Here is a 26656-nt window from a genome sequence, read left to right on the forward strand (position 1 = left end):
ATTTGCAGACCACAAGTTTACAACATTTTTTTGTTTGTTTGTTTTTATAAACTAAAACTCCTTCTAGTAGATCAATTTATTTATTTTGCATCGACTACTCATTAAATTCAACTTAAGTGTGGATTGCTGGGTTCACTGTTGGTTTTAATCACTTAAACAACTGCAAATCAGTGAAAGAATATGCACCACAAAAACAACAATCAACTCTGGTTCTGCTTTATTAGATAGTTTTATGTTTTATAGAGCACCCCGCTATAAAATTAAGAGATCTGGCATGGTTTATAGTTTTTGATTGGTATATAATAAAGTCTTCTGTGTGCATTTCCCCAGAGTGAAAATCATTCATATATGAGAATAATCAACATATAATATAATATCTTAACATAAAGAATGAAAAAGGCCAGAGCGGGTGAAATCACTACTGCTGTAAAAGAGTAAGGCCCCTTTAGATGTGAGTGGGGCAGCTGGACATACAGTATAGGTGAGGTGTGGGCTGTCTAAGCGCCCCCACAGGTGCATTTTTTGTGGTGATCACGTGTGGACCCGCCCCGCCCGCCGCCTCCAATAAAGCGCAGGAAAAGTCACCGCTCCTCTTCCTACGTGCAGCCAACCCCTCTCCGAGGCAGGCGCAGAGGAGACGTAAAACGAAACCACAGACTCCAGCTTGTGTGAAGGCGGCTCGAGTCGGCGCACAAGGATGATTAATTAGTAAAATAAAGCTCTCTGTAACCGGACGCCGCAGCTGATCCAGGGCTCGGGGCTTCAGCAGAGGACACCGGCGCATGTGGACGTTACGTCTTTTTTTTTTAAAGAGAAGGCCAGGTAAGTCATGTCCTCCTTAAGCACGCGTCTCTCTGCTGCCTGCTCGGTCTCGGCGCAGCTGTGCGTCAGCGTTTTTCTTTTTTCTTTTCGCCGTTTGAGTCGTGAAGCCAGAAATGTGCGCACCGAGACAGAGGAGCTCAGGAACTCGGCTCAGTTTGGCATCCATAATTTACAATCCGCAGTCAGGTCTGTGGGATGATTCGCCGAACGCGTGTTTGTGCAGGGCATCGGGGACTACGAACATTGCAGTCCCGGGGGTTTAGGACTCCCCCCAATGCAGCTGAGCGGCAGTGACCTGCGATTACCCACTGTCCGAGTGATTGGATCAGTATTAACGAGAGCCTGCGCGTGCAAAGTGCAAGCTGTGAGAGTCGGCGACGATATCTTGCTGCATTCACGGCTCTTATCGTTTGTGATAACAAGCGGCTTAATTGCCCTCTGATGGGGTCATTTTCCTCGTAAATTTAGCAAATGCGGACACGGGCATCAGAAGAGACTCGGTGAGACTAAATTTTATTTTAATGCTTAAAAGTATCATTTCCCGAGTCTTAATTTAATCACCGTGCGTCGAAAGCTCGCGCGTCAGTGCCAGGTATAGCCTTCCTGATCCATCACTGAGATATTAGCGCTCCAGCACGATCTGCAGGAGTTTCAGTGACAGATATGTCACATCAGACACAGACACTTTGTGATATATGCTGAATTAACGCCCCTGTACCCGCCCCCCCTCTTCACTCTGCCTCTTCAGTTTTAATAGGCTGCAGCGCCAGTGAGGCAGCTCTGTGCGCACTGGAAGCCCGGGATTCAATTGGTGGAAGCAGGAGGAGAGCCCACTGCAGGAGGAGCGGATTTGGAGGAAACTGAGCGACGCCGCTAAGACAGGAGCAGCAGCAGCAGCCTGCGCAGTTAAGAAAGAAGACGGCCTCCTCCGCTGCATGGCATTGAGGACTTCTCCCAAACTGCGCTCCGACTCTGTGATGCGGCGCTGCGGCTGCGTGGCTCGTCCGGGACAGGCGGACACAAGCTTGTAACGGACCTGTGCAGGAATTTACCAGAGGAATTGGGCCAAACTGGTTGTTGACCACAGCTGCAACATTTGGCCCCCGCCCCCCCACTGAGCGTTTATCATCCCTCCCCTCCGGAGAGCCCAGCGCTGTGGCCTTGTGGCGGACATGGGAAATGTAAACAGTAGTCGGGCTGGATTTTAAACTACGCACACGTCCCACGTCCTCCTCCCGCCGCCTCCTCCTCCTCCTCCTCCCCCCGGACCGTCCGAGATGGAGACGGAGAGGGTCGAGCCGGGGCAGGAGGGAGAGGCAGAGCCGCCCATGCACAGCGTCCACGGGACCAACCGGATTCGGCCGTCGTCCTACCGGGCCCTGCGGAGCGCCGTGTCCAGCCTGGCCCGCCTAGACGACTTCACCCGCGAGAAGATCGGCGCCGGGTTCTTCTCGGAGGTGTTCAAGGTGAGAGAAACCAGGTCTGAACAGGTTGATCACATCACGCACAAAATGGGTTATTATAAACTCGGTGTTTAACATCCTTCAACCTTTCACCCTTGTATTTGAAAGGAAAAGGTTGTGGGTGACTTCTCAGAGGTTCAGAGTGAGAGAACAGTCTCTCAACTTTAACCATGTTAAAAAAGAAGTGGTTTCTGTGGCAACCAGCACACCCTAAATGAGACCTAAAGAAGAAAAGGAATGCATGATGCTGAATACTTGCAGGAGGAAGGTGGAGGCAGCGTTAGGGTTGAAATGTAAACCTCGCCGCCCTGCCTCATCACCCTCCACTGTCCACACATGTTTGGGGTGGCCCATATGCCGGGTTGGATGGACACGGCGTTTGGTGTGTAAGTGGACACCGCAGGGACAGGTAGTCCTGGCACACACACGCAGGAAACCCTACGCTCGTCTGTCTGCTCGGTCCAGCCGCCTTCATCCCTTTGTCACGCTGCTGTTCACTTGTATGGAGCCTAATTCCAGGCAACGCCTCGTTAAAGCCTCCGAGTTCCTATAGTGTGATGGTGTGAGAGATCCCACAATGCAGACCAGATTAGTTTTAATGGGTGGAAAGAAACTATTGAAGTTAATTTAAAGTTTTGAGTTGAGGTTGAGGAGCACGAGGACTAAAGATCTAAGCTTGTTTTATACCGAGTTTAACAGGGAAGCATCTGTTGTTTTCTTCTCGGTTGGTTTTCTGATTGTTTTATTGGTTAACCACTTGTCCTCTGTAGCCGGCTGCAACCAGCTGGATGCAGCAAATGGTTTGGGTTCTGGCCTCAAAAATACCAGATTATTTGCTGAATGATTTTTTTTTTTTCTTGGATTGATATTTGCAACTCTCTAGAATTTCGAATGTCGATATAGATTACAGTGGCATTTAGCATTAACTGACAACAATGTTAACCAGCCTGTTTCTTTTTTTTGTTGTTGTTGTTGTTTTGTGAAAGAGACTCATGGCTTCACCAGAGCATTAAATATGTAGCTGTTAATCCAGTGAACAAGTGAATCTCTCTCTCTAGTAAAAATGTCGAGGCACGCGTTGATTAACTGCGTTGCTGAAGGTTTTACTACGTAAGCTTACCCCCTCTTTTTGATAAACTGAACTATAAATTGTGCAAAGTTGTGCTCAGAGATGGACTTTAGCACCGTTTAAAATAAATAAATAAATGAATACATTTTTCATTTTGAGTTGTGGACAGTGAGATTAAATTGTGGGCTGTTTTAAAATAAGCAAATTTATCCCTCTAGCTACAGCAGCTTGTAACGCTTCCTTTTCTCATGTTGGCACTCGACAAATGCAGAGAAGTGTCTTTAGATTCTCAGTAATCCAAGTCGAGGCCTATCTGAAGCCAAGGCTTGTTTTATACTTGATGAGGATGTGCATGCACAGAAATGGTTTTAATTTTTTTTTTTTCCTGCATTGCGAAACACCCACACCATTGTGTGACATAATGTTAGTAAAGGTGGGTCTGAACGTGTATCCACCTGTTTTTTAAATGAATTTAGTCCGAGCAGACACATTAGTAAATAGTTTTGGTTAAGTGTTCCATTGTTGTAGCCGTTGAGCTGCGATTTACGGCTTTTCTGGGTTTTGCATCGTTCGCGGAAATGAGCGGTGGATGTACTCCCGTTTTTGGATGATTTTCAGCTGAATGACTAATGGACTATTAGTAAAATAAATATCAACAGTGGGATTTAGTGTGAAAAGGGCTTCTAGTTGGCTGCTCTGATCTTTGTGTCCTGAACATACTGTAAACTGTCTAGGCGTGAGACTAAGCAGACGGCTGCATTTCTGCATTACTCCTGGATTTTGACGGTGTTGTTCTCGTGTGTGTGTAGCCACAATATTTATTTATTTATTTTTTAATCTGGTGCAATTCGTCATCCCATAATTTAGAGTATATTCAGTCTTTAACTGGATATGTTTCCCTGTGTCGCTCATGTTCTGGTGGTTGGGGTTCGGTGTGAACTTCAAGGACTCGTGTAGAGTAGTTGACAGGATTATCTCTGTAAATTTAAACACACTTTGAAGTTACCTCATATATGTAAAAATTATGCACAATACAAGCTGCTGACTTGAAATCGGTTAATGAGTTAAACTTCTGCTGATCCAAAACAGACTGACGGCGATAAAGCTGCATTCAGTGTCTACAATAACACAAAGACGTGTAACTGCCTACAACAATGCCCATGTCTTAATGACATGTTGTGTTGACCAACTTGGGCGTCGTGCCAAAACCTACAGAGTAGAGCCGTACTTTCTTTAACCCGACTCCGACAGGAATTTGTTTGATCTTTGGATCTGTAGCTGTCAGTATGATATATATGTATATATATGTAGGGGTTTAAGAGCACCTGTCATTGCCACCGGTTTGCAAATGAATATCTTCCATTAAATCTGGCTTGTTTTCAGTGTGACACACCGTTTGTGTTGTACGCGTTCCAAGAAAGAAGAAAAATGAGGTGAATATTAAGATGCGTTTTTCTTGCAGCTTCTCTTCCTTGTTCGTCTGCTGTTCGGTGCAGAATTGCTTTGAAGTTTTGTACGTAAAACACCAAAAATTACAAGTGATGCTTGTGACTAAAGATGTACCACTGCTAAAATGAACTTTCATTGATTCAATGGTAGAATGTTTGTATTTAAAATAACAAAATATTCACTTTATTTGACACATAACGAAGAAACGCAGGACATCAGTCTATCAATAAGTGAATTTATGATTGTTTCATAATATGCGTTTTGAGTCAAAACAAGGTAAAAACTTTTGACCTTGTGATACTAGATGATGTCTCTTCATTTTACTGATGGACATCTGCCCTGTACTCACATGTGGCTTTGGCCAGATGTTTTGCAAGTCAATAAAAACTTCCTATAACCTTTTAGTATTTATTAACTTATGCTATTGCACTCTAATTTGATCTCAAGTGGGCCAGACCAATAACATTATAGTAACCTATAGATAATGACGACAATTTTTTTTCCCCTTTGTTTTAGTGCAAAGAAGTATATTATTAAAATGTTTACATTTGATGAACTAGCCTTTACAGAACATCTTATGAACAACCTAAAATTTCTTAAGATAGATTTTGGCTTGTTGCTAACTGCTGTTTAGTTCCAGTCTTAGTGTTGTGTTACGCTGACTAAAACAGCGCCACACTTAGTAGACAATTTAGGAATAGGTGCCAGTTTTCTTTGAGAAATTGCATTTAAAGTCTGTCTTTGTATTCTATGCACATTCTTTCCGTGGGCCAGATTACACCCTCCAGCGGTCTGATTTTTGGCCCACGGGCCCTATGTTTGACACCCCTGTTTTAGAGGGTAAAACAAGAAAATTGAGTTTCTAATGTTTAAAATGAGACTCCATTGTGCTGTGACTGTACTCCAGGGGCTATGTTGTTCTTTCTTTAAAAAAAACAAAAACAAAAAAAGACCCCTCGTCTGAAGCCACTCCCACAGCTTTGCCCTTTGAATGTCCAGTGAGCATGCAAATGTCACGGCGTTTATTGCTAGCTTGTCAAGTTGCCACTTGGTCTGGATCAGCTTGCCCTTTGATAGTGCAATATAAATGCAAAATTGTTACCACAGCTATCAGTCTAATTTAAAAGTTTGCTCACACGGTTGACTGAACAATTGCTTCTGTATCCTGGTTCAGTTCAGAGGAAAAGGCCAGGCCGTCCTGCAGGAAAAACTCCTCTCGGTTGTTTTGTTTCATTTAGACGCCACTAAAATGTATATGGCGCATGTACTCACACTCTGGTTCTCAAATGGATGCTCAGCACTTGCTCACAAAGGGTATGGCCTCCTACCGCGTGTGTGTGCATGTGTGCATGCGTGTGTGCGCGCGCTTCAGCTTCAGTCCTCAGTGCAGATCAATGGAGGCTGGCGGGCAGGCAGACAGGCAGCCATTCACCTCTCCACTGTGCAATTGTGCAATCTGAGAGAAAGGCCAAAAAGAGGGAGAAGGGAAGGGAGCACACGTGTCAAGGCAAATCCTTCAGGTGCTGCTTTTCATCATCCTTTAATACTCTTCAAAGGAAACTCTCTGGTGTGTGTTCGTATTCCACTCCTGATTCTTTCACCATCAACCTGAAAGCCCTCAGGCTCAGAAGCAGTGGAAAAAAAATAAAACCATCAACCACAAATAAACGGCATCGTCGGTGAGCGGCTCAGTTATCTACAGCGAGTAATTATTCCTTTATTTTCCCTGTTTCTCAGAGCTACCGCGCTTCAAACAAACAAATTGGATCAATTTTGTAATGGGACTGCCGCGTCTCTTTCTGGCCGTGTCGTCCCTGGTGATGGATTTTGTGTTTGCTAATGGAGATAACACCTGCCGTCTAAGAACAAGGAAATGCAGAACAGGCTCCTCGTCAGATTTGGTTCTCATTTGGACCGTCTCCAGAATTTACATGAGACATGGAAATGTTGCGTCGTTTTTCGAAAGCTCAAAGAGCGCAGGTCTGCTCGGGGGAAACTTTGATTTGTTCAAGGCTTGTCTCTCCAATTAAAACAAAGTATCTTATTTATTTACGACATGTTGTGGTTTTGTGTGCCAGTTTTTTTTTTATTATTATTTATTTATCGTTGGTGGTTTTAACAAGCTTTCATGTGGCGTCAGTCATCTGCATCCTCATTTTAAGTTTCCACCCTCCAAACAAACCCTTTAAGGCAGAGGTCTTCAACGTTTTTCAGGCCAAAGACTCTAAGACTGATGCAGAGATTAAGTAGTAGATTAACTACCTACTATATGTGTTCTACATTAAACTAGTGCTATTTATACATATACATTATTTTCATCATTCAGTATTAAGCTATTTAAATAATACACAGGTTCAAATGTTCATTGGCTTTGCAGCGATGTGGGCGGGGCCTACTGTGTATAGGAAGCTTTGATTGACAGGTCTAGTGTGGCGCTCTGTGTGAAACGGTGTGCTGAACTGAAATATGTTGGATTCATGTGAATGTGCATTTAAAAAAAAAACTATGAGGAAAGTTAGATGTGTTATATATATATTTGTGAAATCCAAGTTGTTTTTTTTTTATTATATTGGTTTTAATGTTTCTTACTAAAAGTACTCAGTAGTTCTCCTTCAGCCACTTATTCGGGCACTAATCCGATGGCTTTACCCACTTGGTACCTGTGATGAATGGCTTTCTCAAATGCTCCCCCGTGAGTCACACATGGGTTTCGCCATGAGGAAAAGTTATGATCACAGGAAGTACCGGAGCAGCTGTGCCCGGCCTGATTAGACGTGTGAGGTGTGGCAGCGTTGATCTGATTAAAACGAGAGTTATGCTAACAAGCTGAAGGAGATTAATTGGATAAGGACGGGGCTGTCATTGTGACTCAAGAGTTAAGTTGAGCTTGTGTGTGTGTGTCAGCTGCTTGTGACAGAGTGCTAATGTGAAGGAAATGGGTTGCCAAACACTGCTGTGATGTGTTTATCTTGGGTTGTTATCAGCTGTCAGGGACAGTAGCTGTGCAAAAATTGGGAATTATCAAATCTTGCCCTGTTTAGCCATGATGCAATCACATCCCGGCTCTTTCAGTTCCAATTTGGGTGAATTCTCGGTTCGGACTTTTGATTTGTGTGTGCTAGGGCGTTTTAAAAAATGTTTTACGTGATCGCTGACGGGAAAAGAATGTCACCAGTCAGCCCGAACTGGAGGGATTGTGACATCTGGGCCACAGTGCAGCATAAAAAACAGTTCGAAGATGTCACCGCGACTTCCCAACTTTCAGCTGCGCCACTAATTTTTCCGGAGTGAAAGCGATGCTGATTGTTTCTCCAGCAGCCGCCCGGGAATCTCCCCGCGGTACGTGCTGAGATGCGACGAGCTGTCGGCGGATCCTGGAACCGTTTTGTCTCCCGAAAGATAAGACGACAACAAAAGGGGAAAAACGGATCCTTCAGGAGCTGCGTGTGCACACAGACCGCCATCCGTCATCGCCTGTCTCTTGTGTGCCTGTGATCAGTTTCAGTGTTCTGGATTAGGAGGCGGCCTGTGTGTGTGTGTCTGTGTGTGTGTCTGTGTGTGTGTGTGTGTGTGTGTGTGTGTGTGTGTGTGTGTGTGTGTGTGTGTGTGTGTGTGTGTGTGTGTGTGTGTGTGTGTGTGTGTGTGTGTGTGTGTGTGTGTGTGTGTGTGTGTGTGTGTTCATGTCCCTGTTGGATGGTGGCGTTGGTATGGGAGAGCCAGTGCAGACTTGAACGCCGGCTGCTTTTCCCTCATTATTTCCCTTTCCCCATCGCTCCAGTCGGGGCCTGCTCTGCCTCCGCTGCCACTCACTTCACTGGTGTTTAGCTCTGTTTATGTTCTGCACAGCCGCACAAACACGAAGGTGCTGAGCATGTGGACCAGAGATTAAAATAGATAATTGTGCAACTCTTGCACAATACGTCTATATACCCTTCCCCCCTCTACTATCTATCACGGCTGCCAATGTTTTTATAAATTCATCTTAAGAGACAGCGCCTGTATGTTTACATCAGGGCACAATGAGTGTTTCTTTCCCATGCTGTGGTCTTTAGTTAAACCTTGAGGAAGGCCGCTCCCTTGTAAGAAGGTAAACACAAGGCCCAGTGTTTGTGTGTCGCCAATATCGCAGAAATGGCGTAATGTTTTTTTCTGTGTGTGTGGTGCGGCTCACGTGTTTGTTTGTTTGTTTTTACCCTCTTGGGCCCATCACGATTTAAAGAGTCAAAACCGCATAAACTTGCTTATCTCCAGTTAAATCAACCGCATACACACGCACACAAGTGTAGTTTTGCCAAGTTTTGTTTTTTTTTTTCGAATATCCTCCTCCCAAATCCCTCCAGTTCAGTGGAATCTGGCAGAATTGGTTTTGCTCGCTTCAGTCAAAAATTACATGTAAAAGACATAATGGCACCATCTCCTCCCAGAAGACGAGCCCCGAGTATGAAGTCGAAGACTCATATTTCCTAAAGCTTGGGCAGATTAAAGGCGTAGGCCGCAATTTTCAAAAAGTGCACGACTTGCACAGGATTTGAGGAGAATGAGCGGCGAAACAGGGGAGGCAAAAACAGACGGTTACCGTAATGCTGCTCCATACTATACGCTGGAGTCTCTGAATCCCTCCACAGAGAACTAATACCTGGATCTTTCTAGCTCCACCTTTTGATACGGTCCTCTGTCATATTTGGTTTTCAAAATCCAGGCAATAAAGTTGTAGCTTACAGCAAAAAATCCTCAGATTTAAGAAAGGTCCTGTGCACATGTACACGTTTTTCCCTTAGACCATAGGTCTTCAACGGGGGAGGGGGGACCCCTGGGGGGGTCCACGGATGTTTTTTTTTTATATACTTTTTTTTTTTTTTTTTTTTTCAATATAGATCACATATTGTAGGTAGGGGGTTCCTACTTAATCTCTCCATCATTTTGGGGTCCTTGACCTGAAAAATGTTAAAGACCCCCCTGCCTTAGACCCTTAGGTCCCTGTTGGGTTTCATTCAGTAGTAAAATTACGCTAATAAAGAGAATATGTGTAATGCCATTTTGGCCTCCTTGCCGTAAAATATTATTAAAGAGATAATACAATAAAATTATTGAATAAAGTTCAACGATCTCTTGCCACCATGTTGCTGCTAGTCTCTTCATTTGCAGACATGCTTTTAGCAAGAAGGTTTATTAATGACGGCCTGAACTTGTATGTAAAAAATCAACATTGTCCTACTTTAAACTAAAACTTTGCAGGACCAGTATAAACTGCTACTGCCGCGTGTCACTCTTCGCACGTGTTTTTTTTTTTCTTTTTTTTTTTTCTTTGACATTTTCTTGCGTTTCTGCATGCCTGAACTTGACTGACCTCTTGTTTTTAGACCCATGTTTGAGGAAGAGGGAGGTCAGGAGGTAGTGTTGTTGTTGCGCAACGGAGTGTCAACGTGTCGGCTACCTGGATTACCCGTCTCTCCTGGATCAGGTTGTGTTCCTGAACCCCACTCGACCGCACAGAGCGGGACCTCCCCGCCGGTGCACCGAAGGACCCCACTTGGTCGGATGACTCATCTGTCGCCTGCACACACACGCATACACACACATATCACTCTCACATGCCGCTTTTGCCTCTTCGCGCTGTAACTCGGAGCGGGGCTTCAGGCTCCGGCTCAAGTCTTGAGATGTTTCGTGGGAGAAGTCATTTTCTCCAACATGTGGGTGTATTTCACCCCCTCCGGGACGTCGGCCTGAAGCCCACGTGTCAGATCGGTTGAAGCTTTCCACTGCTTGTTTTTAAAGAGACAGCTTCAAATGCTGATTGCAAGACAAATAATGCTTTTGTCGAGTTAAAAATGCTGCAAAAGAAGCAATTAATTAATGCTGATTTTTCTTTAGTCAGGGGTGCCTACAGGCCATAGACGCTGCAAGAGAGATTATGATGACAAAACCACTTATTCCTATAAGAAACTGCTTATAAAGTTTCTTTAGTGTATATTCACTGATGTAGTACTTTGATCAGCTGCTCCTGGTTGGAAGTTGTGAAGGAACCATGAAATCCACAACCTTCACAGCTGAACCAGTGTCCGGAGGCAAAGTAATGCAGCTGTGTGTGTGTGTGTGTGTGTGTGTGTGTGTATTTGGTTGTGTGGTCACACTCAGCTGCTCTCCACCTCCGCAACATTGCGGCAGCATGTGATTTATTTTTTTTTAGTTTTTTGCAAGAGACTGAATTTCCTGTTTCTGCTTACGGTCCGAAATGCAGCTACAAGGTGAAAGCGTGTGGACACGTGAAAAAAAAAAACCAAATTGTTCTCATGCTTGTGGCAAAAGATGTGCAGACACAAATGTAATTGCATACATGGTCAGTAGTGGTGCTGCTTCGCATGAAAACAGCACGAAATTGTGTCTTTTTGCATTTGCTGAGAATCTTTGGAAATGTTTCTGTATCCTTCTGTTTGACAGTTTTAGGCCACCTGAGACTAAATATGTTTTAATATTTAAGTTGCTCCTGGAAATATGCTTTCTGTTCAAGGATTTTGGTCTTAACCAGCTTCACTAAAACCTTGGCTGCAATCTTACACACACGCGATAACAGAAGTCGAGATAAACCTTGTGTACTACAAATATTTATAGATACTTCCAGTTCTGTCCTTTAGACTGCAGTTTTCGACTCCTGAGACTTAAATGTCGCAATGTATTTTACTAGCACAGTCTCTCTTTCCTCCATCTCCAGCCTTTGGCACGTCCTCCTTCGTGTCTCGCTGTGCATCAGTCCGCCTCATCGGGGCCGCCGGCTAATGACAGACGTCGCTGCGCATGTTGGCCGGGCGGAGCAGGAGCAAAAGATGCCCGTGACCTTTTTTCGTCCGCTGACAGCAGCACTTAACAAGGACGAGTGTGTTGGAAGCAGGGCCTCGGGGTGTGTCCGAGCGGTGCCTGCCGTGTGTGTGTGTTGTGGTTGTAATTGCTTCGTGGGACCGTCCTTATTATGTAGGCATTATCATTCCGGTGAAAAGCCTGACAACACCACGCACATTTTGTGGTGACGCTGCAGTCGAGGAAAAACACACACACACCTGAGAAAATGTTGCCCAACTTGCACTTGAGCCCCGTGTTGAGTCAGACTCCGGGTCCCGTAATGATGATGAGGAGTGAGAGGTTGTTTGTTTGGAAGCTAAACGCTGTCGGGACAAAACAGCTGGGTCAAACAGGGTTGCAATTCCAACCGCTGCTGCATCAGCAGCTGGCACGCGGCTGCCCTAACGCTAACCTGCCCCCGCGTGAGTCACATGTGTTTGTGTGGCAGGTTAATTGCAGAATTGCAGACGAGCGCGCCAGAATTTCTTTATGAATACGTGTGAAGAGTAACGTGTACGAGAGAAACGCGTGACGTAAATCTGCAGGCGCACGGCGCTGTTTTCCAGAGAAATCTGTGCTGATGGCCACAGGAGGAGACTTTCTGTGTATAAAGAAACCACATAATCGTCTCCGGAGCTCTATCCACCAGCTCCAGTCTCCATCATCCTCTAAGTGCTGTAAATATATAAAGAGAAGAAGACATTAGTTCTCTGTCCTTCCATGCCCCTGCTGTATGTGTGTGTATGTGTGTGTAAGTTTTTGCTTAGACTTCCTTTTCTGTAAGAGGAAGCCGCTACTGTACACAAGCATGTCTGTGTGATTTACATGTGTGCAGCCGTGCGTGCGTGCGTCACCCCCCCGCCACGAGCTGAAGTCCTCGAGTGTCTCCGTGGAGGAAAGATTTAGCGTGGCGGCGGGGATCGACTCTAGCCGACTGGCTGGCTGTTAAGGAGAAGTGGGCAGCCTTCATTCATTCGGCATGTGTGTGTGTGTGTGTGTGTGTCTGCGTGTATTAATAGCGTTACTCGCTGCTCTCCAGTCTGCGCTCTAATAGGCTTTGTGGTTTTTTTCCATCGGATCCAGGCCAGTGTCACACTCCAGGCTGTGACCCTCACTCCCGCACTCTCCATCCCTCATTCTCCCTTTCGTTACGCGCTCTTTAATGAAAACGCAACCTGAAACCCTCCCCTGGCGGTCTAGCTATATCATTAGCTCATGGGAAGTCTGGTTTACGGCCAAGAATTCAGATCATAATTCTTGATCGTAAATAAGAGTCGTCAATATTCAGTTAACGTCGGAATGCTGTTAATGCCAGGGGTTAAAACGAGATTTGGTATCGTATTTGATAAGATGATAAGATTAAATATTAACGTGTTACAACAATACCATTACGTAGGAGTTACTTTTTGTTTTTGTTTTTTTGACATTGCAGATGGAGGTGTACTAGACATGCATCTGATATCTTTGGTCAGGACACAAAAGTACTGATATCCAGTGCCAAGTAATACTTCTGATATGTGCACTAACACTAGATAACAAAGAAACCAAGTTAAAGAGGTTTTCAGGTTCTGTTAAAGGTTTAAGTTTGTATGATCGTAGATTCAACTGTAAAATTGGCAAAGCTGAAATTCTAGGCGTGACACATTAGTATTTTTTTGTGTTCGAGCCAAGTCCTTAATTATATGTGTGAATGTCCTTGTAATCCTTTTCAAAGTGTTTCTGGTAACAGAAATGCAGACAAAAGGCTGGAACATTAAAAAGAAAAGTTGTATAATGCCAACTCTGTCGCATTTGCACTGACATTCACTGTATGTAACACTTCTAATTACTCACGTACAGTACAAGACTTCTCACTACACACACACACACACACAGTCGTGCTAACGCGTTCAGAAACGCCTCTGACTACTACCCTCTTGCCAACCTTGCCAAAGTGTTTAGACGTCGTCTGCTGCTTGTATGCATTGCCCTGGAAGTGGAACCGCTTGCCAGGCAAATATGCACAAACATGTAGCCCGTGGGGAAGCATGCCGCGTCTCCATGGTTACCATACCAGACAGGGCCATTGCCATGGAAGCAGGTTTGGGCAGAGAGGCGGCCAAGGAGCATGGAGAAACTCAATTGACCTGCTCATGTTTCGTGGCCCGTTTCCAGATATTAACGACTCGTTTCTTTCATTTGTGACTTCGAACCGTGTTAATGATGTCATTTATGAACGCATGACTGTGTCTGCTGCAGGCCCGTTCTGCTAAGCTGTACATCTGACACACTGCGAGGTGCTTTTAAACACTTCAGTTTGACGAGTTGGACAAGTTTTTGAAATTGCGACACTATCTTGTCTTTCCTATTTCTAAACAGGCGGTGTTGAAGCTGCAGTTTCGAAACCTTTTAACTGTAATTTGTGAATCGTTGTATCATAAATCATTCATGTCTTTCTTCCTCTTTTTTTTTTTTTTGTCATCCAGGTGCAGCATCGCGTTTCGGGCCAGGTGATGGCTCTGAAGATGAACATCCTGGCCAGCAACCGAGCCAACATGCTCAGGGAGGTCCAGCTCATGAACCGACTATCGCACCCCAACATACTCAGGTAAATGAAAGTGTGCAGGTCGCTGCTAAAACACCTCAATTTTGCACCTTAATGCACCATAAATTCATCACAATACTGTTTCTTTGAGTTTCGTGCTTCAAATACCAAGGATTACTTAGGTCTGCTTTCTCTTCATGAAGAGCCTTGACTCATCAGGGACAGATGTTCATTTAGAAACTGATCTTCTCCTCTTGATGTTTTATGTTGTGTGTTTGTCTTCTGTCCCTCAGGTTTATCGGAGTGTGCGTCCATGAGGGGCAGCTCCACGCTCTCACAGAGGTAAGACGCTGAACAAGCTGAGACTAATGACGGCTCTAATAACCAGCAACATTCTGTTCCCTCTCAACAACTATACATGCACCTAGCGTGGCTTCATTTCATAGTTTAGATTTTTCCTGATAATCCAGAACGAAACTGTTTGTTTGTTTTTGTTTTTTTTGTTTTTTTTTGGGGTGAAAGGTCAACCTGGTTATAAGTAGGTTTTATTTATTAATTATTTCTTGTTCGTTTCAAGCTAAATTTACAATCTTGTCCACAATTATTACATCTGCAGAACACTAAATTGTACAGTCAATCCAGTGCATTGCATTCACAGCAGTAAATTGTAGAATTACAAAATCTTATAGGGTATTTCTTTAAGCATTTTCTTTAGAATTTGGCATCAACTACAACTTAAATTACAGCTAGGTCTTTTTTTTTTTTATTTAACATTACATTACAAGCATTCATGAGTGACTGGTGAGGCCAGAATCGATTGTATTACGCGGCCAGATGTCAGGCGGTTCCTGACATGTCACCCTCTCTGACATGTGAATGGTTGACCTGCAGTTTCCACGGCGACCGGGCAGCTTAACAATGAAAAGAGAAAAAGATGAGGAGATGAGAGGGAGATTTGACTCTCTGTGTCCCTAAAATATGCTGACAAACATTGTGGCCTGTCACGCATAATACTGCCAATCGAGGATTTTTTCCTTTGTTAAATAATAAATTGGCAATAAACAAACCTGTGAAAGTGAGAGCAGAAATTCTTGGAATCATGTGGTTCAGGTGCATTTTTTTTGTTACATGTCATGCCTCTTTTTCCAGTGTTAACGGTTTCTTTCTCTGTCTCTCAAGAAAAAAGAAAAAAAAACCTGACCAGCTAAAATTGGGGGAAAAAAATCAAAATTTTTCTTCATTTTACTTTAAAAGCAGTCCTAAACTCAAAGTTGTTCACATGCTCCTTAGACGGTGTCTTCTACTGAGGTGGTTTTTCCCATTTTAATGTGTTCAAGTATTTTAAGCCTGAACCTGGAAACGTCATGGACCCTGCAGACCCTAAACGAGATGTGTTCCAGGTGTTTAAAGAAGACATTTATAGACGTATCAAAGACCAAATGACACTGGAGGAGCCATGATCCATTTCAAACATCCATGTTAATTATAAAAGTGTCTGTGTTTGCGGAAAAGTTTGATTAGACATTGCCATGGGTGTCAAATTAGATGAAATGTTTATTTATATATTTTTTTTGTGATTGCAAACATGGAGATTCATCATCGTTCAGTTGCGCGTCAAAAAGTTAATTGATTCACAGTTGAGCCTGAGCAATACTCTGCAAACGACTGTAATAAGCTCCTAACCTTAGTCCCACTTTCCCCAAACAATATTGGAAGCAGCTTTCATATCAGCGCGCGCTGTTTGTTAGCAGAATGAGATGCAGACGTTGTCCGTTCCTAATCAGCACCTTCCTGTTTGTGTCGTTGCCTTTACCCCCGATGACCCTGATCCAGTACATCAATGGTGGCAACTTGGAGCAGCTGTTGGGCAGCGACATGTACCTGTCGTGGAGCGTGCGGCTCAGCCTGGCTCTGGACATCGCTCGGGGACTGAAGTACCTGCACAGCAAGGGCATCTTCCACAGGGACCTCACCTCCAAGGTGACGACAAGCACACAAACACACACACATCAATGAGCACTGATGCACTGAGTGGTCCTCGGGGAGGCTGAACGTGCACAGATGTACATTAAGCCACAGTCACTTAACATATGGATGCACCACAACAAGGTAGAGAAAGGTGCTGAGGGGACAATCCTTGGTGATCTTTTGGTTCATGTAGATTTTACAAATGGAAGAAAGTGAATGCAGATTTAACAGGCTGCACATGAGGCTGCAGGCGAGTAATAAAGCTATTTACTCAAGGCCTTTTCTAAATGTATTATTATTTTAAGTCAATACCCTTTGACAAATTGCCAAACTCTGTTCCTTGGAGGCTTGGTGCCAGATTTATGATTGTGTCATTTCTAAACTACGCAGTTCCTCTGGGACCCTACAACACAGCTTGTAGAAAGAAACCTAAACCTGATCTCTGTGTCAATCACATCATATAAGCAGACTTCACGTGGACAGAGCAGTAACAGCCTTGTTGTGAGGTTAAGGTTCTGGGACCTGTGGGTAATGTAGTCCAGGTTCATTTAGATTAATACTTTGGCACATAGTACTTTTACCGAAGCTGTATCAAGTGTCCCTGTGTATTTACATGGTCCACCAGGCGTGAAATGCATCCACCGTAGGACACAATAGCAGTGTCAGGTACCTCATAGCAAATCATCTATCTTGGGAGATACTGTGTTCGCGTAGCTAACACAGGAAGTGGACGTGGTGAAATAAGAGCAATAAACAACCGTGATATAAAACTTCAAACATCAGCTGTTCTCACCTAGTGTTGTTTCAGGGCCAACTGCTCCAGAGAAACTATCTCTCACAACAGTAGTAATAAAGTGACGCGTGTGACGTGTGACCTCTGACCCTTTGTGCAGAACTGCCTGGTGCGCTGGGAAGGAGCCGTGTGTTCGGCCGTGGTGGGAGACTTTGGCCTGGCAGAAAAAATCCCAGATTACAGGTCAGTCCGTACATCAATCAATCAGCACTTTGCGATTAGATAAGTTCAGCTCAATAAAATACATTCCTCCACTTCTCTCTTTGTCCTTCCTTCCTTATCATTCCTCCTCCTCCTCCTCTACGTGTTCAGAACTATTTCCCAAAGCTTCTCTTTTCACAAAGTCTGGCCTTTACTCACACTCAGGATTTTCCGAAGTATGCTGCCCCCCCCCTCGCTCGCTCTCTGTGAAACGATTAATACTGTCAAGGCATCATTTCAGAGGTGGGGAGGGAGGGCGCGCAGCAGCTTGGCACACAGCGGCGGCGCTAATATTTAATCCGAGCTCTCATGACTCACCACAAACTCACAGCTCTGTTGCTGTACTTTTATTGTGTCTCCTCATTTGCAGCTGTGTGTTCAATAACATTTATGTGGTTGTATTTTATTCACCGCTGGCCTGCACAGTAGGACCATAAATGACCAGCAATCCTCAGATGTGTTGTTTGATTTCATTTTCTTCAGCTGCCTCTCTGATGACATCATGTCTCCTAAAAAATGGAGGGCGATCACATTCTTTACTAGAGCAAAAAATAGAATGACCACAATGAGACAAAAGCTCCATTTTTAAAAAGGGGGAAAAGTCATGCAGTCGAAGTGTACTGAAGTAAACGCAGAAGGGGGTTAGTAAAACTAATCTCTAGGTGATTGCATGCTATCACGAACTTTATATAACACATCTGAAATTAAAATTTTAATCTCTAGTCTAGTATCTGAATCTGCCAGATAATTACTCTCTCTCTGAGAGTTTTGATGATACTGACACTGCCTGTGTGTGATGTACAGAGCTAGAGCCCGGGATAAGGAGAGGTTAGCCTAGCTTAGCATAAAGACTAAAGGCAGTATCTAAAAGGCCAGCCTGGCTCTGCCAAAAATTCAGCACTTCCTTCTTACTAACTGACATGTAAGGACTCGTCATTTTAATTTGTGGATAAAGAGAAAGTAATGAACTTGTTCTTATGCTAAACTAAGCGTAGCTGATCTCTCTAGCTTCATGCTGAAGTCTCCTGATGGTAAATGGTCTTGTATTTATATGACTACCTAGTGGTACTCGAAGGGCTTCACAGTCACAATTATAGATTTACACACAGAGTACAGAGTCATGCAGTTTGGCATTTTGTCCGTGACTGCGTATAGACACACGTCAGTTATTTGCCAATGGCCGACACACCAAGCCAATGGCCGGCCGGTTTTAGGCCATCCGAAAGAGCAGTTATTATCCTCCCAGCCATAAATAGCTATTCCGGTCTTCACTTTTGAATAACATACTGTCATCTACTATGTATGACTTGAACTGGTATTTTCTTTCAGGCACGTGCCGAACTTAAAATACATGCCCGTTGGCCTTTACCTGCAGTCTTCTCTGGTGTGTTTCAAGCACAACATTTTGGACCAGACCCAGGCGACGTCATAGTCGGCACCGGTTCTTTGTCAGATTAGTTTGTTTGCGCTTTAAAGCGCAGACGTCAGAGAGGAATCAATCCCGTCATCTGACTCTTGGCAAAATCCCCAATCAAGCATATTTGCCTCAATACAGGCCGACGTCTCCTCAATGTCCATATAAGCACATGTGTCAAATCAATTAATCGTCCTTAAAATTATTTCTCCATATGCGTCTCAGCTGCCAGTCATCGTGACACATTAGTAGGATTAATGGGAGGAGGATGTGGAGGCTGACCTAAAGCTGCAGCCAGCACGCCGGTGACTCCTGCCCACACAGTCTTCATCCACCCCTCCCCTCCGTCATTCGGTGAACTCGGCTCTAGCTGAGATGGGACAGCTGCTCTGGTAACCTGGCCTGCCCGCTTCTGTTTGCGCACTCTGTTTCCGCTGGCTGCGTTTGTTCCAGGCCGCCCTTTGTGTTTACACGCCTCCTAATGAGACCAGCTGAAAATGCGTGTGTGCCCGTCGAGTGAGAAATGAGGCCGATATTTTACAAATCGCCACCCCGGCGCGTGCGTCACCGTTTACTTTTGCATACCTGCAGCTATTAAACATGTCGCCTGTGTTTGCCCCGGACTCGGCTTCAATAATGGCAAAGCGGCTGAATCGCGTTTCAGTCCTCTCTCTTCGAGGCCGTGTTTGCTTTTCCTTTTCGCCCAAACACTGTTGCATCCTGCAGCGGCCCGCTGCAAGAGAATGGATGATGTTGACAGCCGCTCGCCAGCGTGTGTGTTTGCGTTGGAGTGCTACCACTGTGCTCGTGGCTCGTTGAGGGAAGAGGGAAGGAGGGAAAGAAAGGAGATGGCGGGGGTTTAGGCAAAGCGCTCCAAATAAGGTCAAACTATTCCAGTCCTTTTCCTTTTGCTCTCTCCGCTTTACCGGATCTCTGCTGTCCCTCACATAACAGGTCACCCCTGTCTTTTACTCAGTCATCATTTTTTTTTCTCTCGACTGTTTCTGTTTATTTATGAGCCTTCTGTCGAGCCCTTTTCCTTCTGCTGCTGTCTGTTTTCCGCTCAGTTTTCTCGCTTCTGTTGCTCCACTTCTCCAAATGCTGTTTACACTGGGAGCCGCGGCCGTCTCGTCTCCTCATTTCTCCCTCTGCCATCATTTGCTCTTGCCTGTATTTTTTTTATTTATTTATTTTTTATTTTTTTGCACCATCATAGCCCACAGTAGCAGATGGAAATAGCACAGAGAGGAAGTATCTGCCAGCAGGGTATATGTGTGTGTATGTGTGTGTTGGCCTGCATGTGTGCAAGCACGTCGTCCTTGCACATTCGTCTTCCTTCCTTTTTTATTCAGCTCGAATTGCACAACGATATCAGCACATAACTGAAAAACACTGTGGTTTCTTAGATGAGGAGGAAGCGTGCACAAACAGGCATAGACAGAGCGAAGTTTCACCCCGTTAAAAACGTTCTCGACTGGATTCTGCGTTAATGAAATGGAGTGTGATGGGCGATCGCTTGACTACTTCTCCTCTATTTATTTGTCGTCTACATCTGTCCTCTACACTCCACACTACATTCAGGCGACTGAACGGAACAAATGTGTATTATTTTATCCTGGGCCTGACATACGCCACCATATTTCATGTAGCTCTGTACCAAGATGTACTGCACTATGATTGTCTAGATTGTCTTCTGGGAAAAGGACTCAAGAAATTGTCATAATTTGGCTGTAAGCGATTTCAAAGTGTCACAACTTCTTTCAGTTCATCTTACTATTTTTTTTTCTTTGCCTGGGAAAAGTTTTAAAGGTGTCAGTGGGGAATGTTGGTCTGCAGTCACTCTGTTGGGAGTTGTTTAACCTCCAGCAAAGATGTCGTGGGGCTTAATCATTGCGTTCTTGATACGGTGATGTCATTGTAGGTCAGTCTGATTGTTTTGTGTGAGTAGACAGACGCATAATGAAATTCAAATGGTGTGTTGCCGCACTCGTATTCTGATGAGATTTAAGTGCACCTACACAAGGCTACGCAAAATGGTTTTGTTTTGTGTCACAAATTGATCAAACATGAAAGCATATCTTAAAAAGTAAAGTAATATAGAGCTTACAGCAGAATGATCTCAATGGGGACAGACCAGTAACACAATAGCAAACAAATCTATAAATAATGACAACTCTAAATGTTTCCCTTTGTTTTAGAGCAAATAAGAACAAGTACGATATGATGATAAACTGTACTATTACAAAACATGTAGTGGGCAACTGGACATTTCTTTAGAAAATGAATGAATGCAATGTTGTGTTATGTCCACAATGTCATTTTCACCAACTTTATCCCCTGGGCCATATGTATGACACGCCTGGTCTAAGGTGTGATACATTTTTGTATGTAAATTAATTTAAGATTCATTTCCACTACAATGAAATGAAGCAGAATCTCAAACTGAAAGCTGGCGGCTTAGAAGATACTCCTCAACTACTTTTATCATTGTGGTGAACCAGATTTTTGATATAGTTTCTTTTAACTAGATTTTATTAGTATTTAATTCTTCTTAATTCAACATCTTTAGCCCTATTCATTAATTTGAACACATTTATACATCCTTTAAGAACCCTTATTGTATTATTGATGGGTTGTAATTGCAGTGAATATAAAGGGATCCTTCAAAACTGTGTTGAAATTACTCACTGAGTTAAATTACTGAAATTTCCCAAAGACTTTAAAATATTTAACGTGAATTCCTCTTATTCTCTCATCCATCACCTTCCTCTTTCCTATTTCCACAGTGAGGAAGAGGACCAGGAGCCCCTGGCTGTCGTCGGCTCCCCCTACTGGATGGCTCCGGAGGTGCTCAGAGGAGAAGTGTATAATGAGAAGGTACGGACGGATCGCTTTGCTCAGCTCCACATTGTCGCAAGGGTTCAAGGTCCGGAGTGGGTGTGATGATAGCTGGTCAAACATACCAAGCAGTGGCACAAAGCAATAAATATTTAGTAAATCAGTCATTATGAAAAAGTCAAACACACATTCAGTTATGTAATGGGTGTCTTGGCCCGGGTTTGTAGTGTTTTCTGTATGGCTTTGTGGAAATCCTGATTGACTGGTAGGGTTACATTTAAGCAAGGGTTATGTTTTTACACTGTGTTTTGCAGCCTGTCTGGGCTTACAAGGAAAATAGTTTCTCCATAACGTAATGCTTAAATTTAGAGTCTGTGGAAAAAAGTCCAAAAATAGTACCATGGAGCTAGGATGATCGGGTATTTAAGACAAACTTACCGACATAAAACAAACTCGCTGTTAAAATGTTTTCTTAATGAAACATTTACGGCGATATTATGACAGTGGTGAAATGAAAGTAAAATGACCACATGCAGAGTATGAAATTATGAGCATACACCGGTCACGTGTGTGTGTTTCTGTTTTATCTGAGCTCGTCTTTATCTCTCGCTGATCGTCCTGTAATCGTATCTCTGCAGGTGGATGTGTTTGCGTACGGGATCATCTTGTGTGAGATCATTGCGAGGATACAGGCCGATCCAGACATCCTGCCGCGCACTGAGGTACCCTTGTCGGCACATGCTCATCATCTCATGCGTGTCACATTTAGCTCAACTCCTTTTTATCGAACTGCTGTCACTGATAGTATTGGGGAGAGTTCTTGTTGCTGCCTGAAGTCTGTCTGTGTGTGTGTATATCTCAATTTCGTTCTCATCAGTTGACAGTTGTGCAAACAGCAGTTTCAAAAGCACTAAGCAGTAGTTGCCCCATATTAGATTGATTTTGGAAATATGTGAAGTGGCGATCTTCTCACTTTGGAATCTGCTGTTTGTCATCTTGTACAAACAGGAAGCCGACTTTCTTATCTTGATGAGATATGCCTCAATATTTACTTAAAAAAGTCAAACGAGGAATACGGCAGTGAACAGAGTGTGTCTCATTAATTAAGTCACTCAGTCCTTGACCACATGCACGTTTTGAGAACATTTTTCAAATGTGCTCAAACTGGAAAAAAACGACAACAAAGAAAGTGTGTGGAGTGGAGATGGTGAAAAGTCTACTTTTCAGTATGCTGCTTGCTGATTACCCATGATGCAATGCAAATTCTGTGACCTCCAAAAGGAATAAAAATTAAATGGCAGATGGAAGAAAATTGCTAAAGCATTTTTTTTTTATTCCTGTTTTTAAATAACATAACACATAATCATAAATTATAGAATGAGTTCAATTTGTATTTATTCAGGATGCAGCAGCAGAGTTTCCTCCACATTTAAAGCCTTTGACGCTGATCACGGAGCATTTCTCCCCCTGGTGGCTGTTTAACAGTACAACAGTTGAAGCCTTCGTATGGAAGCATCTCAATGTTAAACAGAGGAAGGGACATTTATACACATTTTTCTTTGTATTTTTCTTACAGGACTTTGGTCTGGACGTGGAGGCCTTCCAGCTGCTGGTAGGAGACTGTCCATCTGAGTTCCTGGATTTGGCCATCGCTTGCTGTAACGTAAGAAACACTCGTAGGACGCACAGACACGTTTGGTTCAGTGTTTGCAGGTTTTATGAAAAGCGAAATGTCTTGAATTGTGCTTAGTGGAACCTCAAATGTAGGGACAGTAGCACAAGAGCTGGTCAGATATGTGTCAGACCTTTTATTTTATCTAAGGATCACTATAGCAGTTTTAATAGGTTGGACCTGTAACACAGTTCAGTGAGCCACAAATCTGATCATCTTACAGCAACTTGTTATAGACAAATAAGTTCTCTGCAGCCGTAAACAAAATGATTTGTACAGGTACAGAGCCAAGGAGGGACTCTTCACATTTTCACATAGGTGTTAAATTTGTCAAATTTGTCTTAAACTGTGCTTTTTCTGAAATTTAAAATGAGGCTTTTATAAGTCGTTGTCTTTGTGCTCCCACCATGAATACTAACAGATTTAGATTTTCTTACTAAATACAGTTTAATCTCATCTTTAACTCTTGACAGTACCAGTGTATTTTACTTTGAACTCAAGCCTCATATCACATAAGTAGACCTATCAATTTTTTTACACCGTCATTTAAAGCACATTATGGAGGTCATTTCCTCCAGGGGATACACATTTAATTTATATTTAATTTGTTATGATTTACAGGTTTTCCTGTCAGAAGGGAAATAAGCCTAATATTTAACATTTCTGTATCATTACACATTTGGTCCGGTCATATTTTAGCAGAGCGTTTATACAGTGTTTATTTAACCTGTTGCTGCCTTCAAATGGAACTCACAAGGTTGTGGTTGTGACATAGAAAATCATTTAACAAAATGCTTGGTGTTAAAGTGGCACCATTGGTTGAAAGAAAAATCTAATGGACTAAAATGCAGTCTAATAATTTACCACTCACTGTGAGAAAGCCAGCTTCATAACTCGGACTTAAAGTTCGTGTTGTGAGGTGGTGAATACCACCAGAGGGCGCTGGGAGTTTACCAGTGAAATAGGGGAAGGTGGCAGCATATATTTAGGAAGAAGCCACGGGAACACAGCAGCATTATATATTTATCATATGGATTAAACCGCTCCAGCACTGCAGTGAATCTGTTTTTATTTCAGGGACTGTTTCTTTTTCCTTTTTTCCTTGTTCGGTGTGTCTTAATCTTCTGTCTGTTTCTCCCTCCTGCCAGATGAACGCAAATCTCCGTCCGTCATTCTCCCAAATTGTAGTGGAGCTGGAGAGGACACAAGCTGAGAGGAGACAGAAGAATGAACCAACAGTCAAAGGTGGGACATTTTGCTGGCACCTAATTAAAATAAATGGATATTTATAATTGTAAATGAACATGATTCTATTTGCTTATTTTTTTTTTTTTGTTTTCCTTTTCTCTAAAGCTGTGTCTCCAGTCATTGGCTCTCTGCGAAGGCGATCCCTCGGCGTCCTGTTAAATCCCCGCCTCTCACGCAGCAAGTCGGACATGATCCATCCTCCGGACACGCCCCCGTCTGTTACGCTGGCGCCCCCCGCTCGGGTGAACCCCTTCTCCCAGAGGGAGGACCTCAAAGGTGGAAAAATCAAGCTGTTCGACACTCCCAGCAAGTCGGTCATCTCCCTGACCTTCACTCTGCCCCCGCCGCCGGACTGCGATGACAACTCTGCGTCCGAGGCCGAAGACGCGGACATGCCCAGGAGACACAGGCGCTGCCACTCGCTGCCCTGTACACCTCCTCCGCACCTCACGTCGGCGCCGAACACTGTCCTCACTGAAGAAGAGTCCCCGTCTATGATAGACAATGAAAACGGGGAGAAGATAAGAGCAAGCGAGGAGCAGAGTCTGTTGGGAGAAGAGAAGGAAACTCGCGTGGCAGGTGACTCGGGTCTCCCTCTGTCTCTCAACCTGTTGGAACAGGAGGAGGAGGAGGAGGAGGAAGAGGAGGAGAAGAGGGAGGAGGAGCCCATGGACTGTTCCAGCTCCCCAGACACACAAAACAGCACTTCATCTCCTTACTCCAAACTCTCCCCTCCTCCCTCTCACTCCTCGACTCCCCTCCAACCCTCCACGCCTCCCTTCTCAAACGGCTGGGGGTCGGCCATTTCCAACGGGCCTCCGTGCCTGCCCCCCCTCTCCAATTTGGACAACAACAATGTGGTCATGAGTCGACCGCTGGGCTGGAGCGCCGCCGCCACCACCACCGCTCCCACCAACCGCAACGGCTACCACTCCCCTCCCAGCGACCCAGCCGACTCCTCTCCGTTCGGGTCGGGCAGTGGACACTCCCTGGACCAGGAGGAGGTCATCTCCTGTCCCGGCTGCTGTTTGGCCGGCCTTCGCTTCCCCTCGCTGTGTCTGAGAGCCCCACCGCGCAGGAACCCTTATAAGAACTTGAACGGGGACCACGCAGCCTCCCGCGGGCTGCTCTGTCCGGGACCCAAGGGCCTGCCGCCCTCACCCACGCCCACCACCACCACCACCAGCCTGGAGCCAGGACTCACCTTGCCTGGGGCTCAGACGTAAACCCCAGTTAAACCAAATACCCCCAGAGTGGGCGTGGAAATTCTGCACCAAAAGCTCTTCCCTGGATGTTAAGCGGGTCCTCTTTGAAATTTGCACAGATTTTAACGCAGCAATACTCTGCTTATTTTCCAGATACACATTTTTGGTGCACAGGAGGCTCTGAGTGTCCAGATTGGTTTACTGAAATACTCTCCATACTCCAAAAAAAAAAAAAAAAAAAAAAAGACTTTCTGAAAGGAAGCTGTGTAAACATGAGCTTTGCTCGTAGCTCGTTTTGTGTCGCCCTCTGCTGGACTGAGGGCTTCACAAACTGTGTAGATCTGACTGAATATCCAGGACTGATCAGCATGTAAACACTCCAGTGTGGAGCCCTGTCAGTTAGATCCTGTATATTTGCGGTTGTAAAGATTCTCATGGCAGATGATGATGATGATGATGATGCTGTTGATGCTGAAATGAGGAATGGTAAGCTTAGTATTAATACTGTTGCAATGATCTTTTGATGTTTGGTGCTGTTTCTGAGTGATCAGGCAGTTATGCTTTGATGTCTTTAATTATCAAGAGGTGTATGGCGCACTGCTGAGGGTGTGTGCGAGCGTGTGTAACGTGGTGTGTGAATGTGATGGATTCATTGTGGTTGGATGTGTGAAAGAGAGAAGAGTGAGGAAGTGTGTGCTGCACACCATTCTTAAGACTATTTTTTTTTTTTTTTGTTGCTGTTATGTCTCTTGTCGGCCCTTCTGGTTGCCTGTTAAGCACTTCAACTGTATTAGTGTTGTTAATAACTGTTAATATCATTATATTTGGGAATGAATGGTCAAAGACCTGCTTAAGAGATGTACAGATTCTTATTATTTAAAGATGGCATTGAATAAAAAGATAGAATGCACTGGTGTCCTCCTGAAATGTTCTTTAGCCACGTTGGCTAAATGGCTTACTAGCCATTTATGTTCTGCTGAGATATTTAATACGTATTTGGGTCTACGGCCAAAACATAATCACATTTTTATCTGCTTGATATACTGTGTAATACGTGCTAATTTGAAAGTGGCATTATAATTATTATCACGCTTCACTGAGCTGCTACGTTGTAAATGTCTCCTTAGCGTGCTAGCATTTAGCGCATTAGGATATG

At 44.1% G+C, this 26656-nt stretch overlaps 1 protein-coding gene across 2 annotated transcripts; it reads left to right on the top strand.

The window, feature by feature from the left end:
* The first annotated feature begins 574 nt into the window (after positions 1-574).
* tesk1b (testis associated actin remodelling kinase 1b) lies at positions 575-26410 on the top strand. 2 transcript variants are annotated; one of them, XM_047604802.1, is made up of 11 exons: positions 575-822; positions 1571-2288; positions 14103-14224; positions 14455-14503; positions 15995-16141; positions 17023-17105; positions 21324-21414; positions 22014-22097; positions 22952-23038; positions 24196-24292; positions 24401-26410. In XM_047604802.1, exons 2-11 carry the CDS (start codon positions 2100-2102, stop codon positions 25519-25521), a joined length of 2070 nt encoding a protein of 689 aa, XP_047460758.1. In that variant the 5' UTR covers positions 575-822; positions 1571-2099; the 3' UTR covers positions 25522-26410. The 2 variants fall into 2 exon arrangements, with proteins under 2 accessions (XP_047460758.1, XP_047460767.1); XM_047604811.1 differs by lacking the exon at positions 575-822 and adding an exon at positions 1301-1322.
* The last annotated feature ends 246 nt before the right edge of the window (positions 26411-26656 follow it).

The sequence above is a fragment of the Mugil cephalus genome, chromosome 1 (genome assembly GCF_022458985.1).
Source record: "Mugil cephalus isolate CIBA_MC_2020 chromosome 1, CIBA_Mcephalus_1.1, whole genome shotgun sequence".
Taxonomy (NCBI): Eukaryota; Metazoa; Chordata; class Actinopteri; order Mugiliformes; family Mugilidae; genus Mugil; species Mugil cephalus.